Consider the following 16,211-nt stretch of genomic DNA (forward strand, 5'->3'; position numbering starts at 1 on the left):
CCTAGGGCTAGAACATGCATGTTGTGTATCTCTCTGTCTGTCTGTCTCTCTGTCTTTTTCTATCTGTCTTTCTCCCTCTCTGACTCTCTAATATGGAATAAAATGTACAAATGCTTAAACATGAACATAATTTTTGATTTAAAAAGTTGTAAATTAAGACTGTAAAAAGGAACCCCATACATTTTACTTGGGAGCTCACTACGGCCTGACAGAGAAAAAAGCAGTAATGAAGATCATATTGAATGAAATGTACACCTACTTATCTCTTTGTCTCCCAGGTACGGATATATCCGTACCCACTCATATGGCTCTATCTGACCTAGTACGGATATATCCGTACACACAGTCACTTCAGTCGCTTCCTGTAACTTCAATCTAAGGCTTGCATTGGTTTAAACAAGATTTTATTAATGAAATACAGGGTGACATGTATATACGATATAAACATTTGTGGCCACACAAGCCAAGCTTATATTATTAAGTGTGGTTATAAATATGTACATCTAGATAGGAATTGCTATTTCACCTTATGTCAAGGTCATAGAATCACTTATACACTTATGAGAACGCAAGACAGACAAGATACAATTTTTACACACACACACAAAAGAGGAAAAATGCAGCAAAAGAATTAGAGGATGTGACAGAGGACGGGAAGGACTGCATTAAAGGGGAGATTCCGGGGGAGGCGGGTGGGGAGGGGGGGTCAGAGAGACGATGAGAGACTTTCACAGACTTGCTAGATCAATGCTTCGGCAGCAGCAAAAATTTCATTTACATTGTCGTACAAACCAGTTAAGCTGAGGTTAGTCATGTGAATACACAGAAAAAAAACCTTTATTAAACCTTTAAGGCCTGCATTCCATCGTGTTGCTACACAGTTACTACACAGTTACTACAATTCTGAGTGACCTGCTGCAGCACAGCTGGTCTCGGCTAAAACAAACTTGGTGAACATAGGTGGGGTAGAAAGTGTTATATAATTATGGACATTATTATTATTATTATTATTATTATTATTATTACTAATATTATTATTTAAGTTATTGAGACATCCCAGTGCACTAAGGGATTTATAGAGCAAATCGAGAAAATTCATTATTGAACGAAGCGCATAGCGCTGAGTTCAATAATTATTTTCGAGATTTGCTCTATAAATCCCTTAGTGCACTGGGATTGTTTCAATAACGATATTGTCAGTACCGCCAGATAAAAAAGAAGATTCAAAACGCACATTTTGCAACGCGCATTTGGATAGGCGTAACTGTGTGGTCAGGTTTTGTGTCAGATCTAGTTTTGTGTGGGCTGTCTCAAGTGTGTCGCGCTTTCGTCACAAAACTCTTGTTTTAATTTCTGTTGGTAAATTCCAGTGTAGCGTTAAGCTAAAAAGTGATGATCTTTCATACAGACCTCATTTAAACTCGGAGAAAGGACTGTACGTGCTCTGAGTTATTTGCGATTCGAAACCTTCATCGAGCTTCGACAGATTGACTGTGCAGAGTGTTAACCACCAAGGTCGACGGTAAGCGCATTTTCAAAATAAATGTGGCATGTTTCTTGTGTAGTATCTTCACTCATCGGGGAGTCTGGTACTAACAGTCTGCTACAACTAACATGTGTACAAAACGTTCCTCCCATCATCACGGAGGAAGACATCCTGCATTTTCATGAGGATGTCCTGGGGAGGGATCTGGTACTCCTCCACACAGGTCAGAGTATCACAGAACTTCCAGGCAGATCCCCATGGTTTGAGGTATCAGGTCAGAGTATCACAGAACTTCCAGGCAGATCCCCATGGTTTGAGGTATCAGGTCAGAGTATCACAGAACTTCCAGACAGATTCCCATGGTTTGAGGTATCAGGTCATAGTATCACAGAACTTCCAGGCAGATTCCCATGGTTTGAGGTATCAGGTCAGAGTATCACAGAACTTCCAGGCAGATCCCCATGGTTTGAGGTATCGGCCAAAAGTCTGTCCATCATGCTGCTGGGTAACCTTCAACCTAGGAACACAAAACCTAAACAATATTATTACCATATCTAGGTAGCTGGTATGGTTAATGTAACACACTCACACACAAAACCTAAACAATATTATTACCATATCTAGGTAGCTGGTATGGTTAATGTAACACACTCACACACAAAACCTAAACAATATTATTACCATATCTAGGTAGCTGGTATGGTTAATGTAACACACTCACACACAAAACCTAAACAATATTATTACCATATCTAGGTAGCTGGTATGGTTAATGTAACACACTCACACACAAAACCTAAACAATATTATGACCACATCTAGGTAGCTGGTATGGTTAATGTAACACACTCACACACAAAACCTAAACAATATTATTACCATATCTAGGTAGCTGGTATGGTTAATGTAACACACTCACACACAAAACCTAAACAATATTATTACCATATCTAGGTAGCTGGTATGGTTAATGTAACACACTCACACACAAAACCGAAAAATTGTTGGGGCACAGTGTTTGCTAAATATGTATTTGCTCTCTTCTTTTGAAAGTATGCATATCATAGTTAATAAAATGTTGCAGGAATGGTGTATAGCTATCCAATGACCTCCCTTCTTTGTCTCTGTAAATGTACTCAAGGTATATTTCTTGTAATTTCCATTGTTCTCTTGTTACATCTATGATGTAACCATTGCACTCTTATAACACATAAAATAGTGGATAAATAAGGGTGCACGAAATACATCATAGCTGGCTCTACTTTCTGTCGTCCTTGACATTCCAAAATGCACACGTACCTGTCGACCGGATGTGCAAGGGGTAACCACGCTTTTGAGAACTTGCGCGAGGGTCGTTCAGTGCAATAGCATTATTTGTATTTTTGACCAAAATATGACATTTTACACAGATCAAGACAGTCAGTGTTCCTCCGAGAACGCGCTAGCGGTCGAGGTGAACAATGACTGTCAAGATCTGTGTAAAATTTCATATTTTGGTCAAAAATACAAATAACATTTATGTATCAATCGATTCTGGTTAGAATTCCTTTTAGTTTTTATGATTGAACGCACACAAACATGCACTATTTTGTAGTCTCGGCTGGCCGCCTAAATATGAAGTTTTGTCGGCTTCTGGCGTCAAATGGCTCAAAGAAGGGAAGTCCAGTGATCAATCGATACATTATTGTTTTAACCCCAGTTCTTGTGAATGAGGTCGCGTCAAAAAAAGTCTTGCATGAAACTAATTTTTCACTGCTTATAATGCTGAGTCACCCACTCACTGAGACAAAGGTCATTGCGGGAACACTTTTGTGCTCATTGCTTCGTCTGCAAGGATTTTAAGAACCCACACGTCTCGCTATGCTTTCTAAAGTGAAGTCTCTTTGCTTTCACTGGCAGTTCAATATTTAACAAGTCGCGTAAGGCGAAAATCGTAGCATCGTCAGGCCACCGCTCATGGCAAAGGCAGTGAAATTGACAAGAAGAGCGGGGTAGTAGTTGCGCTAAGAAGGATAGCACGCTTTTCTGTACCTCTCTTTGTTTTAACTTTCTGAGCGTGTTTTTAATCCAAACATATCATATCTATATGTTTTTGGAATCAGGAACCGACAAGGAATAAGATGAAAGTGTTTTTAAATTGATTTGGACAATTTAATTTTGATAATAATTTTTATATATTTAATTTTCAGAGCTTGTTTTTAATCCGAATATAACATATTTATATGTTTTTGGAATCAGCAAATGATGGAGAATAAGATAAACGTAAATTTGGATCGTTTTATAAATTTTTAATTTTTTTTACAATTTTCAGATTTTTAATGACCAAAGTCATTAATTAATTTTTAAGCCACCAAGCTGAAATGCAATACCGAACCCCGGGCTTCGTCGAAGATTACTTGACCAAAATTTCAACCAATTTGGTTGAAAAATGAGGGCGTGACAGTGCCGCCTCAACTTTCACGAAAAGCCGGATATGACGTCATCAAAGACATTTATCAAAAAAATGAAAAAAAAGGTTCGGGGATTTCATACCCAGGAACTCTCATGTCAAATTTCATAAAGATCGGTCCAGTAGTTTAGTCTGAATCGCTCTACACACACACACAGACAGACACACACACACACACACACACACACACACACACACACACACACACACACACACACACACATACACCACGACCCTCGTTTCGATTCCCCCTCGATGTTAAAATATTTAGTCAAAACTTGACTAAATATAAAAAGACAACAAACTGCTTAAAATGGTAGGACACGCCAAGCCATGTAGTAACAGGTATTCTCTATTTTGAGCTTTGTTCGTTCTTTCAAAACAATCCATTTTTAGAGGAAGGTTACACCATCAACTCCTCTTTTTTTATATTTAGTCAAGTTTTGACTAAATATTTTAACATCGAGGGGGAATCGAAACGAGGGTATGGTGTATGTGTGTGCGTGTGTGTGTCTGTGTGTGTGTGTGTGTGTGTAGAGCGATTCAGACTAAACTACTGGACCGATCTTTATGAAATTTGACATGAGAGTTCCTGGGTATGATATCCTCAGACGTTTTTTTTCATTTTTTTGATAAATGTCTTTGATGACGTCACATCCGGCTTTTCGTGAAAGTTGAGGCGGCACTGTCACGCCCTCATTTTTCAACCAAATTGGTTGAAATTTTGGTCAAGTACTCTTCGACAAAGCCCGGGGTTCGGTATTGCATTTCAGCTTGGTGGCTTAAAAATCAATTAATGACTTTGGTCATTAAATATCTGAAAATTGTAAAAAAAAATAAAAATTTATAAAACGATCCAAATTTACGTTTATCTTATTTTCCATCATTTGCTGATTCCAAAAACATATAAATATGTTATATTCGGATTAAAAACAAGCTCTGAAAATTAAATATATAAAAATTATTATCAATTTTTTTTTTTCGAAATCAATTTAAAAACACTTTCATCTTATTCCTTGTCGGTTCCTGATTCCAAAAATATATAGATATGATATGTTTGGATTAAAAACACGCTCAGAAAGTTAAAACAAAGAGAGGTACAGAAAAGCGTGCTATCCTTCTCAGCGCAACGAATACCCCGCTCTTCTTGTCAATTCCACGTGCACTGCCTTTGCCACGGGCGGTGGAGTGACGATGCTACGAGTATACGGTCTTGCTGCGTTGCGTTGCGTTCAGTTTCATTCTGTGAGTTCGACAGCTACTTGACTAAATATTGTATTTTCGCCTTACGCGACTTGTTTTCTTCTCAGGCCTCACCCCCTCAACCCCAAAATGGCACACAGCGCTGCCGCTCTATAGGTAGGACTGGAGTAGATCGTAAGCGGGCTTTTTGTTTATCTGACAGTCACGGTCAGACACAGAAACTGACTATTACCCCTCCCCTCCAAATGCTGCTAATCCAAATTTGGACCATGCATTCCACCCTTGGACTTGGGAGTCTAATTCTGATGAGAAATCGAATTTTGACTGTGAAATTTGTTTCAACACAAAATCGTTCTTGAATGCCCACGATCTTGAAGGGGCGTAACCACTCAGTCACGGTGCGTTTACGAAATTGGGGGTAAAATCGACCGAATTACATTACAAATCAGCTTCAGTTGCAAGATCTTGACATGCTTCTCTCTCTCTACATAATTGTACATCTTAACATTTGTGGAGAAACATTTCTATTGAAGTTTATTTTGGCTGACATACTTCCTTCATATCTTCTATAAATACCACAACGGCGAAATTACCATCAACTCCGCCATGAAACCGGCCCACAGCTCCCCCCCCCCCCCCCCCCCCCACTAGATCAAAGCGCTCTTCACACACTGAGGCCTACCAACTCCCAGCCCCTCTTCCCTCGCACCATTGACGAGTGGAACGCCCTCCCACCACAGGCAGTAACATCAGCCTCGTGGATGCATTCAAGAGTGAAGACCCTGATTTAGACACCCCCCCCCCCCCCCCATCTTCTCACCCCCAACCCCCCCCCTGCCCCCTGCCCTCTCCGATCGGATCCTACCCCCCCCCCCCCCCCTCTTCCCACTCCCAAAACCCTACTCAGCCCCCCCCCCCTCCACGTATTGCTGCAGCTAACTCCAAGTACACCAGAATCTTCAAAAAGATGAGGGCGGGTGGAAACTAGAATAAGAAGAAGCTACTGCTAGTGCTAGTCCCAAAATGTACATCATGAAACTTCAAAATAACCTGAGTCACGGGGTTCTACAAGTGGCGGTGAGCCGCACGTCTCACACTTGTATTCTACACTAGCTTATTATGCAAGGTTATCATATAACATACACTACTCACCAAATAGGCTGTCATGAATGAAGGACAAGTTTACATGCTCTATCAAAAAAATTAATGAATGAACCGCAATGAGAGTTATTGCACTTTCCAGGAAGCCAGAGTCAAACCTGATTAAAAGCAAAATGACAAATTGATGTGTAAAAGAGTAAATAAGGATATTATAATGTTTGAAAAAAATTATAAAGTTGAAGAAGAGTGCTGTCAGTCACTTGCTTAGTAGCTACATTTCAGTTAGAAGCGGGCGTCTGTTTTTTTAATGTACAGCTATAAATCTTTTTACAGATCTTTCACACCCACAAAATATAAATAAGAAGATATGTAAGTCTTTTCTCACCGGTATTTGCACTTTTTGTCACTTTCAAATACGCTCTTCTTGAGCAGGTTCCTCCGCAGCTGTTTAACGCCACCATTCAAGTCATCATCTGACAATGCAGCAAACACCACCCCTTTCTTCAAAACTGCAATAAAAACACAGACTCTCACTCATCAAAAAAAATTAATTTCAGTTTTACTTGGGAAAGCCGTCACAGCATAGTATGTTTCTGGTACATGATATACTTAAAATGAGCATCCACTGTCTGGTTCATCCATACTGTATTCAAATTGCATACGGAACTCCTGCTGTCTTTCGCTGCTCAGTATGCCCACTAAGTAAGGCGTGTACGTAGAACTTCATACTGAATAAAACATTCCATGTGAATTTCTTGAAATTAACTGAGCTTTTTTTTTAAAGAAAAACTCACCTGTCACGCTTGTCTGGGTTCCCATAGTAACCATAGTCTGCTTCTGGAGGTCTCGCTCTTTCGTCAAAGCATACCGCAGCAAGGTTGGAGTCTGTGGCCCAGTATCTCTCACTTGAGAATTTTCTTTCTTGGGTGATCTCTCTGAAACAATCATTGGGAAAGCAAAACAAAGAAAATACCTCTTACTGTCACTTTGTTATCAGTATAACTATATGTATTGTTGAGTTTTGTTCACACAGTAGTTTATGACCAGACACCAAATAAACAAAACAACTCTTCATTTTGCAATTCATTAGTTGTATCATAAGTGTTTGTCTGTGCCTACTTAAAAGACCACTGGGTCGACATTTTGTTTTGTCAATAATGAAACGTTCCAATAACCTACACTTCTTGGGTTTTTTAATTCATTTTGCTTACCATTCAGAATTTGTGTAGTCTCTTCAATCTCACTCACAGTCTCTGCTTCAGCCAGGTCCAAAGTTTCTGCACATACATACATGTATGACTATGAGTCAATGAGTATGAGATCTATACAAATAAGAAATGACACTACCACAACAAATTCAGCTACAAAACATGTATGATAACTAACCAGGTAATGCAAAAACATAAATCAGAAGATTTCAGCTCATGTTCAGCTTAATACCTCTCAGTTCTGTACATGATAGGACACTGCATCAAACTGACCAAGCCTAATAGTAATAGTAACACTAGCAGTAACATTGGGTACATCTTATTCAGTTATTGCACGCCTGATTTAAACAAAATTGATTAACTAACTGCAATTGCATACTTACTTATCAGTCAAATAATTATCCCCAAGCCTACCTTTAAGTTTCATTATCTGTCATATTACCACATAAAAGCAATTTTTTGTAATACAGTTATACAGACACAGATCTCGACATAAACACACCGACTCGTGAACAAACACACACAGTCACACACACAGTCACACACACAGTCACACTCACAGAGACACACAAACAGACACACACACACACACACACACACACACACACACACACACACACACACACACACACACACACACACAGCAGAATGCAGTTCGAGAACACATATTTTCCTTCTCAGCCGGAAAGTCATCAAAAATAAAAACAGTCAGCGGCGTTCTCTTACCTGTAAATAGTGGGCGATCTTGCAGGCAGAGCTGTTCTTGCCTTCTTCATAAGTTGTTGATGGGCCGGCAGTGATCTTTTCTTTGGAGCCTGCCGTTTTTTATGCTTAATAAAAAGTTCCCTTTCTAGAGATGAAGCGGTTGTAGGGATCGGATGTACGAGTCTTTACCAAAGACTTTGGTAACAGAATCGACGGTGAATTTTCGTTTCCCTTCGGTCGGTCGTCCGCACAGTTTCATCCACCTTTCACACCTTTTACACCTTTCTAGCCCTTTCCTGGGCTGGGGGAAATAAAGAAACTTTCCTCCTTGCATGTCTGGGCGATGTGCATACCTAGAGTCGCTCGAACACACGCCATAGACGCAGTGTTTATTGACCATTATGGCGAAGCTATGAGTTGATCCAGTTCCAGAGATTTTGCCGAAGCTTCCGGCAGGGACGCTGAAAGGTCAAGGTCAAATCCCCATGGCAAGCGAAACGAAACGTCTTTATTGCAAGTAGAGATTCAAACAAAGCTATGTACCCAGATCATCTAAGAAAGTGATAATAAAACGTTCTGTGTTATTTTTTGATTTTACTATTTGTTGACAAACTTTAGGCCAAAAAAAAAGGTGTGGTTACGGTAACATAGCCCAAAACAATAGGGTAGGTAGGTAGGCAATCACTTTTTTTTTTTTTTACTTTTTTTTCTAATGTGTACAAATTAAACCTACTTGACAGAGAAATAAGTGTGCGACTCGGGCGCTTTCGCTTTCATTGCGTTTTTTGCACTGGTTTTTTTTTTTTTTTTGGACAAATGTAATAAAAAGTGATAGGATCGGCCCCTAAAAATAGGGTAGGTCGGGTTACCGTAACCACACCTATTTTTTTTTTTAGGCCTTAGATACATGCTTTTTACTTTTCGAACCGAGTTGTTTTACAACATGGTGGCCTAGCAAACGATAAGCCAATCAAAGAACGTAACGCACATGTAAAAAAGATAAGCCAATCAGAGAACGTAACGCTGAACTCTTCCATACACTATGGAGTTTGGAGCAGGTACGCTGTGTTCCCAGGCCATATAAGGGTAGCTTTGAACCTGATAGACTGGACCCGTATGCTTAGCTAATAGCTCCATACTAAAGCTCAATAAGGTGGAGAGAGAGAGAGAGAGAGAGAGAGAGAGAGAGAGAGAGAGAGAGAGAGAGAGAGAGAGAGAGAGAGAGAGAGAGAGAGAGAGAGAGAGAGAAGATGCACGCACGCAAGTACACACACAGACACACACACACGCACACACGTGCCTTTTCCCCCGCCTCCGCCCCGACAAACACAACACACATCACTACACTCACAAAACCATCACACATCCCTCCCGTACCTCATTAATCTTCTGATGCAGAACGTCCGCCGACGTCTTCTCGTCTATCAGATTGTGCAGCTCGACGAACTTCTTGGGACTGACCATGGACCCTCTGCTGTCCGAGCTCCTCCAACCGGTGGTCGGGCTGCCGCATATCTTCTTCGGAGTTCCCAGGTTTCTGTCCTTACCCTCCTCCGTGTCCGAAACATCCACATCCGCGTGGTTGTCCTGGGAGCCTTTGTCTTTGGGTAGTAGTTGACCGTTAGTCTTGTCCGGCGATTGGTGTTCCGGACAGGTCTGGGAGGCAGTGGAGGATGTGGGATTGGGCGCGTGCTTGCTGGAGATGATGAAGCGTTTGGGGGTGTCCGGGGCGTAGTTGTCCATCTCGCTCTGAATCCTCACGTCGCCCTTAACAACGACAGTGATCTCGTCGCTGTCTTGGACGATCTCGATGGCCTTGCGCGTGTAACCGCTGCCGGACCGTGGCCCGTTGGAGGAGTTGGATGGTCCGTTCTGCGGAACTTTGGGCGACGTCAGGACGATCTTGGGGGAGCCCCTTGCACCATTGTCCAGCACGGTCTCGCTGCTCGTCCTCTGACTGACAGCCACCACGCTCTCCTCGTATGTACCGTCCCCGTTGATCAGGGTCACACCGGAATCCGCGTACCCGGAATCCGCGCTACCCGTGTTGCCGGAATCCACCCGCACGACGACCTCGCCGTCAATGTAATCCCCGACCTCTACCTCCACTCTGTCTGCCCCGCCGTTAATATTCGTGGCCGAGCCGTTTTCCTTGGCGCCCCCTCCTCTCTTGCTGCCGGGGCTGCCGCTACCGTCGGTAGTGTCGTTCCCTTTGCAGATCTTCTTGAGGGTCTTCACAGGGGACGACGCCTCGTTGCTGGAAGTGAAAGTCCTCCTGATCCTGCCCATGATGGACTCCTGGATGGGCTTGGTGACCCTGATGGTCTTGGGCAGCCCGTTCTCCAGGAAGGTGGTCTCGAGGTGGGTGGTGTAGCCCTCGGGGCCGCGCAGGAGAAGCACGACCGGGGCGCCTATCGGGACGGCCTTGAGGACCTCCACGGCGCTCCCGTAGCTCATCTCGGCCAGGATGATGTCGTTGAGGCGCAGGATGATGTCTCCCACCTGGGTTGACACAAAGAAAGGTGGGCTTGATTAAGATTTAAGATTTAAAAATATTAACAACAAAAACTGCAGCAACAGCAACAGCAGCAGCAGAAACAACAACAACAACAACAACAAACAACAACAAAACAAGTAAAAGAAGAGGTGAAGAAAAATAAAAAGGTCTCTGTGTGTGTGTGTGTGTGTGGGTGTGTGTGTATGTGCGTGTGTGTGTACCTACGTGTGTGTACATGTGTGTATGTTTGTGTGTGTGTGTGTACCTGCGTGTGTGTATGTACCTACGTGTGTGTACGTGTGTGTGTTTGTGTGTGTGTGTGTGTGTGTGTGTGTGTGTGTGTGTGTGTGAGTGTGTGTGTGTGTGCACGCGCTTGATTGCGTGCTTGCGTGCGTGTGTGTCTGTGTGTGTGTACATGTGTGTTTGTGCGTGGGCGTGTGTGTGCTTGTCTATCTGTATGTCAATGTGTTTTTCTGCATGTGTTTTGTACGCTGGCTTGAGATCACGGATGACACAGCAAATGTACACGCAAGTGCGGCTGTGTGTTTGCTGCAACCAAGGCACGCGATCGCATTGATCACAATACAGAAACAACACACAAATACAATAACAAAAGTCATTAAAATTTTACAATAACATAGCAGACTAGACAATGTGAATCATGAACCATTAAATCAATGAAAGAGTAAATAAATAGACAAATAATTAAATAAATACTACGTTTAGCTGTTCAAGTGCGCTCTCTGATAAAAACAAAATACAATAAACTGAAATAACTATTTATGTTGCTGACTTTCGCAGGATTACTCTCTCCTCAGCAAGAAAAAAACAAAACAGAAGTAATTTTGTTCTATCCAAAAAACGAACAAACATTTGTTCGTTTTACTTGAATAAATCCAAGCAAAAAAAATTATTAATGGAGCCACACACACAAAAAACTAATAATAAAATATACAATGTCTTTCAAACAACACAACAAAATAAAAATAAAACCAAATCAAGATTGTCCAAAAACACGTGTACCATTTACTTGAACAAATCCAATTTCCTCAAGTAAAAAATATAAAAAAATTAATAAAGCCAAAACAACCCCCCCCCCCCCCCCCCCAAAAAAAAAATAATAATAATAACAAAAAATCTAATTTTCGCAAAACAAATGTGGCCACTGACCTGTACAAGTCCACTTTCCTCTGCAATACCCGCCGCGACGAGGTCAGCGACCTCCACCAACGGTTTCTGTGTCCGTTGCTTGACCAGAAAGCCCAGGCCGCCATGTTTCTGCTTGATCAGTTTCACGCGGATGGTGTTTGGCAGGGCTTCTGTGGACGTCAGCATTTTGAATGCTCGTTTTTTTAATTTTTATTTGTATATGTAATTATTCACAGGGAAGATGTTTAATGTGAGTCTTGCAAAGTTTCCAACAAGGTTGATTTACTATTTCCAAGAAATTGTCGAAGTTATGGTATCCACTTGTTTTGCCCAAAATCGGTTGAAAAATGTTTAGACCTGTTCAAACTTTCTAAAGAAGAACAAAGTGACAAGGTTACTGACACCTGTTTGAGCACAGAACAAATCCTAGTGGAATGATCTTAAACACAAACTATACACAGATTTCACAACGTCTCCGACGAAAAATCACACCGGATTTTACTTTCACTGTTCACAAAAAATCCACACAAGAAACACACAAGTTGTTCAACAAGGGCGCACACAGTTGTCGGTGAAACTTCACACAATTGTCACCAACTCAGCGGAGTTATTAAGTGGACACTGCATTGTTATTTCGCCAGAGAAAATGCCGCACATGCGTCCAACAACACATCTGGGTATCCGAGTCCAACATACTAACGATGGAATGATGGTCTCGACATGCAAAACCTTACCCTACTTCGAAGTCGAAGAGAGACGCTTCAAAATGTCAAGCCCCTTACAAACAGACAATCAGGTTAGTTCCGATATGACTGCACACAAGCTAATCTCCTCACTGTAAGTCTCGTTTCGTTCTTTTTTTCTCCCTATCCCAAAACACAAACACACACAAAGGCAAATATTGTTTTGCCTCAGGAGGGTGGTTACAGAAGATATCCGTGATCACAACAAAGCTAGTCCAGACATCAGTATTATATCGCACGTCAAAATGATAGCCTTTTCGTTTTGATTTTAACCTGAAGCTGGGGACAGGCCCAAAACTTGCACAGAGCACAGAGGCAGATGTATTTTTCACGGTAATGTGCACGTGCTGCAAAGCGGTGTACTGTGCATTGACACCAATCCGTTTGTGTTGGCTAAGTCGTGATCGAAGGGCCAATGGTAGGAATTACCGCCCTTTGAATGGGTTGTCTCCCTGCCTGCTCGTTGGGTTGTCTTTCCTGCCAGCCGGTGGCGCTCAGGTCAATTCTGCACACAAGCCAGAACATACAGGTCACAATAAGAATGGCGTTGGGTGAGTTTTGTGCAGACACGTCAAGCTCAAAGTAAGAAAATCATCGCTGAAATGGAAACAAAAAGCAAAACTGTCCCCAATTGTAGACCAAACAAACACACAAATAAACAAACAAACAAACAAACAAACAAACAAACAAACAAATCCAAAAAACAAAAACGAAAAACAAACAAACAAACAAACAAAGAGCAGACATTTTGAATCAATGTAAGATGTTAGAAGCAATAGGACCAGAAAACAACAACAAGAAAACATCAGTTCAAATCTGGAGAGGTACGTCAGAGGTCAAACGAAATGATGTGAACAGCAGTTGTGTTGAACAGGAAATAACAACAAAGATGATGATGATGATGATGATGATGATGATGATGATGATGATGATGATGATGATGATGGTGGTGGTGATGATGATGGTGATGACGGCGCTGCTGCTGCTGCTACTGTCAGGCCTGATTAAGATCATTATGATGATGATAATGACAGTCTTGGTGTTGGTGTGGTTTATACAGAAATGGTCTAAAAAGCCTTTAAAAGTCTTTTTTGAAAGAAAATCAGACGCCTTATTTACTCATTCACTGATCGTAACTTCTCAATCAACCTATTTTTGTCTCCTATAATGTCAAATCCTATTCAACAACAGTCAAGCACGAAGACACTCCAAGAAAGAAAAAAACGATTAGGCCTACAATCGTATACTTTGCATCTCATTCAAAGTTCTCTGCACGTATGTAACTATCACCAAGGCAACACGGCAACCAACAACAACGGTCACTGGAATGCAAAAGACCGTCCATTCCGACCTTCAGTCACATGTATGCGTGATATCGTGTCCACCTCCTATCGTGCACGTCAAGTTTTCTCTAAATGTCGTCTGCAAACGAGTCTTCATTTCCGGTACATAAGAAGAGCCAGGCTACTTGTTTGCGTATCAGGATAGCATCGTGTACGTCATTTTGTCCAGACTACGTTCTTTGTGACCAACAGTAAACTTCTCTCTCTCTCTCTCTCTCTCTCTCTCTCTCTCTCTCTCTCTCTCTCTCTCTCTCTCTCTCTCTCTCTCTCTCTCTCTCTCTCTCTCTCTCTTTCTCTCTCTCTCTCTCTACAAAACCTGGTTGCTAGAAGGCGATATTTCAAATATAACTAAAGCATAACGACATGACTTCTACCAGCCAACCCTCGAACTGTACTTCGATCCTCAGATCGATGCTACTGTATTAACTTTTCATGATTAATTATTAGCTGAGCGAACACCCTCTTACAGAACCTGTAATTGTACATGTGGGGTCGCCCTTCTCTTTCAGTCAACATCATTACAGAAGTTAAATACCGTCCATAACTGCCCATCCATTAATTACGTCCATCCTAATCAAGGGTAGGGTTAAAGTGTAAACACACCACACCGCCCCAGTCCCATCTGAAGCGTGGTCCTTTAATTTCCGAGGTTGACGGGTATGCAACCAAACCCACAAACTGATGAACTGGTAAGCAAGAACATGGATATTCAATAAGCCGGAACCTGGATTGGCATTACTGACAGGGCCCCCACCTGTGTTGACAGGGCCCCCACATATATACTGTTCAAAAAAAGAAACGCATAGTTGCTACTTGCCAAATTTGTTTTATTTTTCGAAAAAATTAACAGAAAATCCAATATTTAGATTATTTGTTTGAAATTTGGTATGGACACAGTTGAATGCACACACAGTTCATTTACATCTTCAAATCAATCAGTCAATCAATACGATTGGGTGCCGAGGCTATCAAGTCAGTAGGGGGTGTGACTGCCTTGAGCAGCAACAACTGCCCGGCACCTTCTGGGCATGGACTGGATCAGATGCCGGATATCTTGCTGTGGGATGGTGTCCCACTCCTCCTGAAGTGCCTGCAATAGATCGCGGTGATTTGCCGGCGCTTCTTCTCGCCTGCGCACACGTCTGTCCAATTCATCCCAGAGGTGTTCTATCGGGTTCATGTCTGGCGACATGGATGGCCAGGGAAGCACCTGGACATGGTGGTCGGTGAGGAACTGGGTGGTGAGTCGTGCTGTGTGCGGGCGAGCGTTGTCCTGCTGGAATATGGCATCCTGGTCAGCCAGAAGAGGAAGGGCGTGTGGGCGCAGAATTTCCTCCACGTATCGCTGGGCAGTTATGCGCCCTTGGACGTGCACCAGGGTGCTCCTTCCAGCGGTATTGATCGCCCCCCACACCATGACGCCTCCACCACCTTGAACGGGTGCCTCATCCACACAGTTGGGCGCGTAACGTTCGTTTACTCTCCGGTAGACCCTCCTCCGACCATCATGTCGCTGGAGCAGGAAGTAGGACTCGTCGCTGAACCACACGTGTCTCCAGTGATTCCGGACGGTCCAGCGAAGGTGCTGGTTGCCCCACTGCACTCGGTTCTGGCGATGGCGGCGGGTGAGGACAGCTCCTCTGTGAGGTCTGCGAGCTCTCAAACCAGCTTCATGCAGGCGGTTCCGCACGGTCTGGTCCGATAATCGGTGTGGCCCGGGGAGAGCCTGGACAGAAGATGAGGCCGACCGGAAGCGGTCGTGAGCAGCAGTTGTCGCCCTTGGTCTTCCCGCTCGTGGCAAGTCAGCAACGGAGCCAGTGGCTTGAAACCTGACCCACAGTCTTCTGATGGTGCTCTGGGACACGTGGAAGTGCCTGGCGATTGCACTTTGACTTTGGCCTGCTTGTAAACGACCCAATGCAATTTGGCGGTCTTCTCTGCTCAATCGGGCCATCTTTCGTCGCTGAATTGTCGTCTGATTTCTTTGTGGCGAACAATCCGCTTTTATGGGTTTTGGAAGACATGGTGAGAGCTCAATATTCCCCGAGTTTCACGAGATTACACTGAAGCATGACGAGTGGTCATGCCAAATGAGCAATTTTGACATTGTAGCCACTGATAACGCATGCGTCACGTGCAGAGCTCACTTGTGGCAATGGACGAAAGGTCGACGACCAGATAAACATTTTCTGCAGTTTGGTGGATATCCTTGTAGCCATATAACTAAATTAACCAAATATTACAAGCTATGCGTTTCTTTTTTTGAACAGTATATATCAAACCAACCTCCTTCCCACTACCAGCACTAGCCTGACATACTCAACATC

General features: G+C 42.7%; 1 protein-coding gene across 1 annotated transcript in view; it reads right to left on the reverse strand.

The window, feature by feature from the left end:
• The window catches only part of LOC138975079 (nitric oxide synthase-like), a 115,365-nt gene extending 102,672 nt beyond the window's left edge, over nt 1–12,693 (reverse strand). Inside the window, exons 1-2 of the mRNA XM_070347730.1 lie at nt 11,820–12,693; nt 9,530–10,654 (exon numbers count right to left, since the gene is read on the reverse strand). Of these exons, the coding sequence (XP_070203831.1) occupies nt 9,530–10,654; nt 11,820–11,984 (1,290 nt within the window). The 5' untranslated portion in view covers nt 11,985–12,693. The remainder of the gene's footprint in view (nt 1–9,529; nt 10,655–11,819) is intronic.
• Between the last annotated feature and the right edge of the window lie 3,518 nt (nt 12,694–16,211).

The sequence above is a fragment of the Littorina saxatilis genome, linkage group LG9 (genome assembly GCF_037325665.1).
Source record: "Littorina saxatilis isolate snail1 linkage group LG9, US_GU_Lsax_2.0, whole genome shotgun sequence".
In the NCBI taxonomy this organism is placed as follows: Eukaryota; Metazoa; Mollusca; class Gastropoda; order Littorinimorpha; family Littorinidae; genus Littorina; species Littorina saxatilis.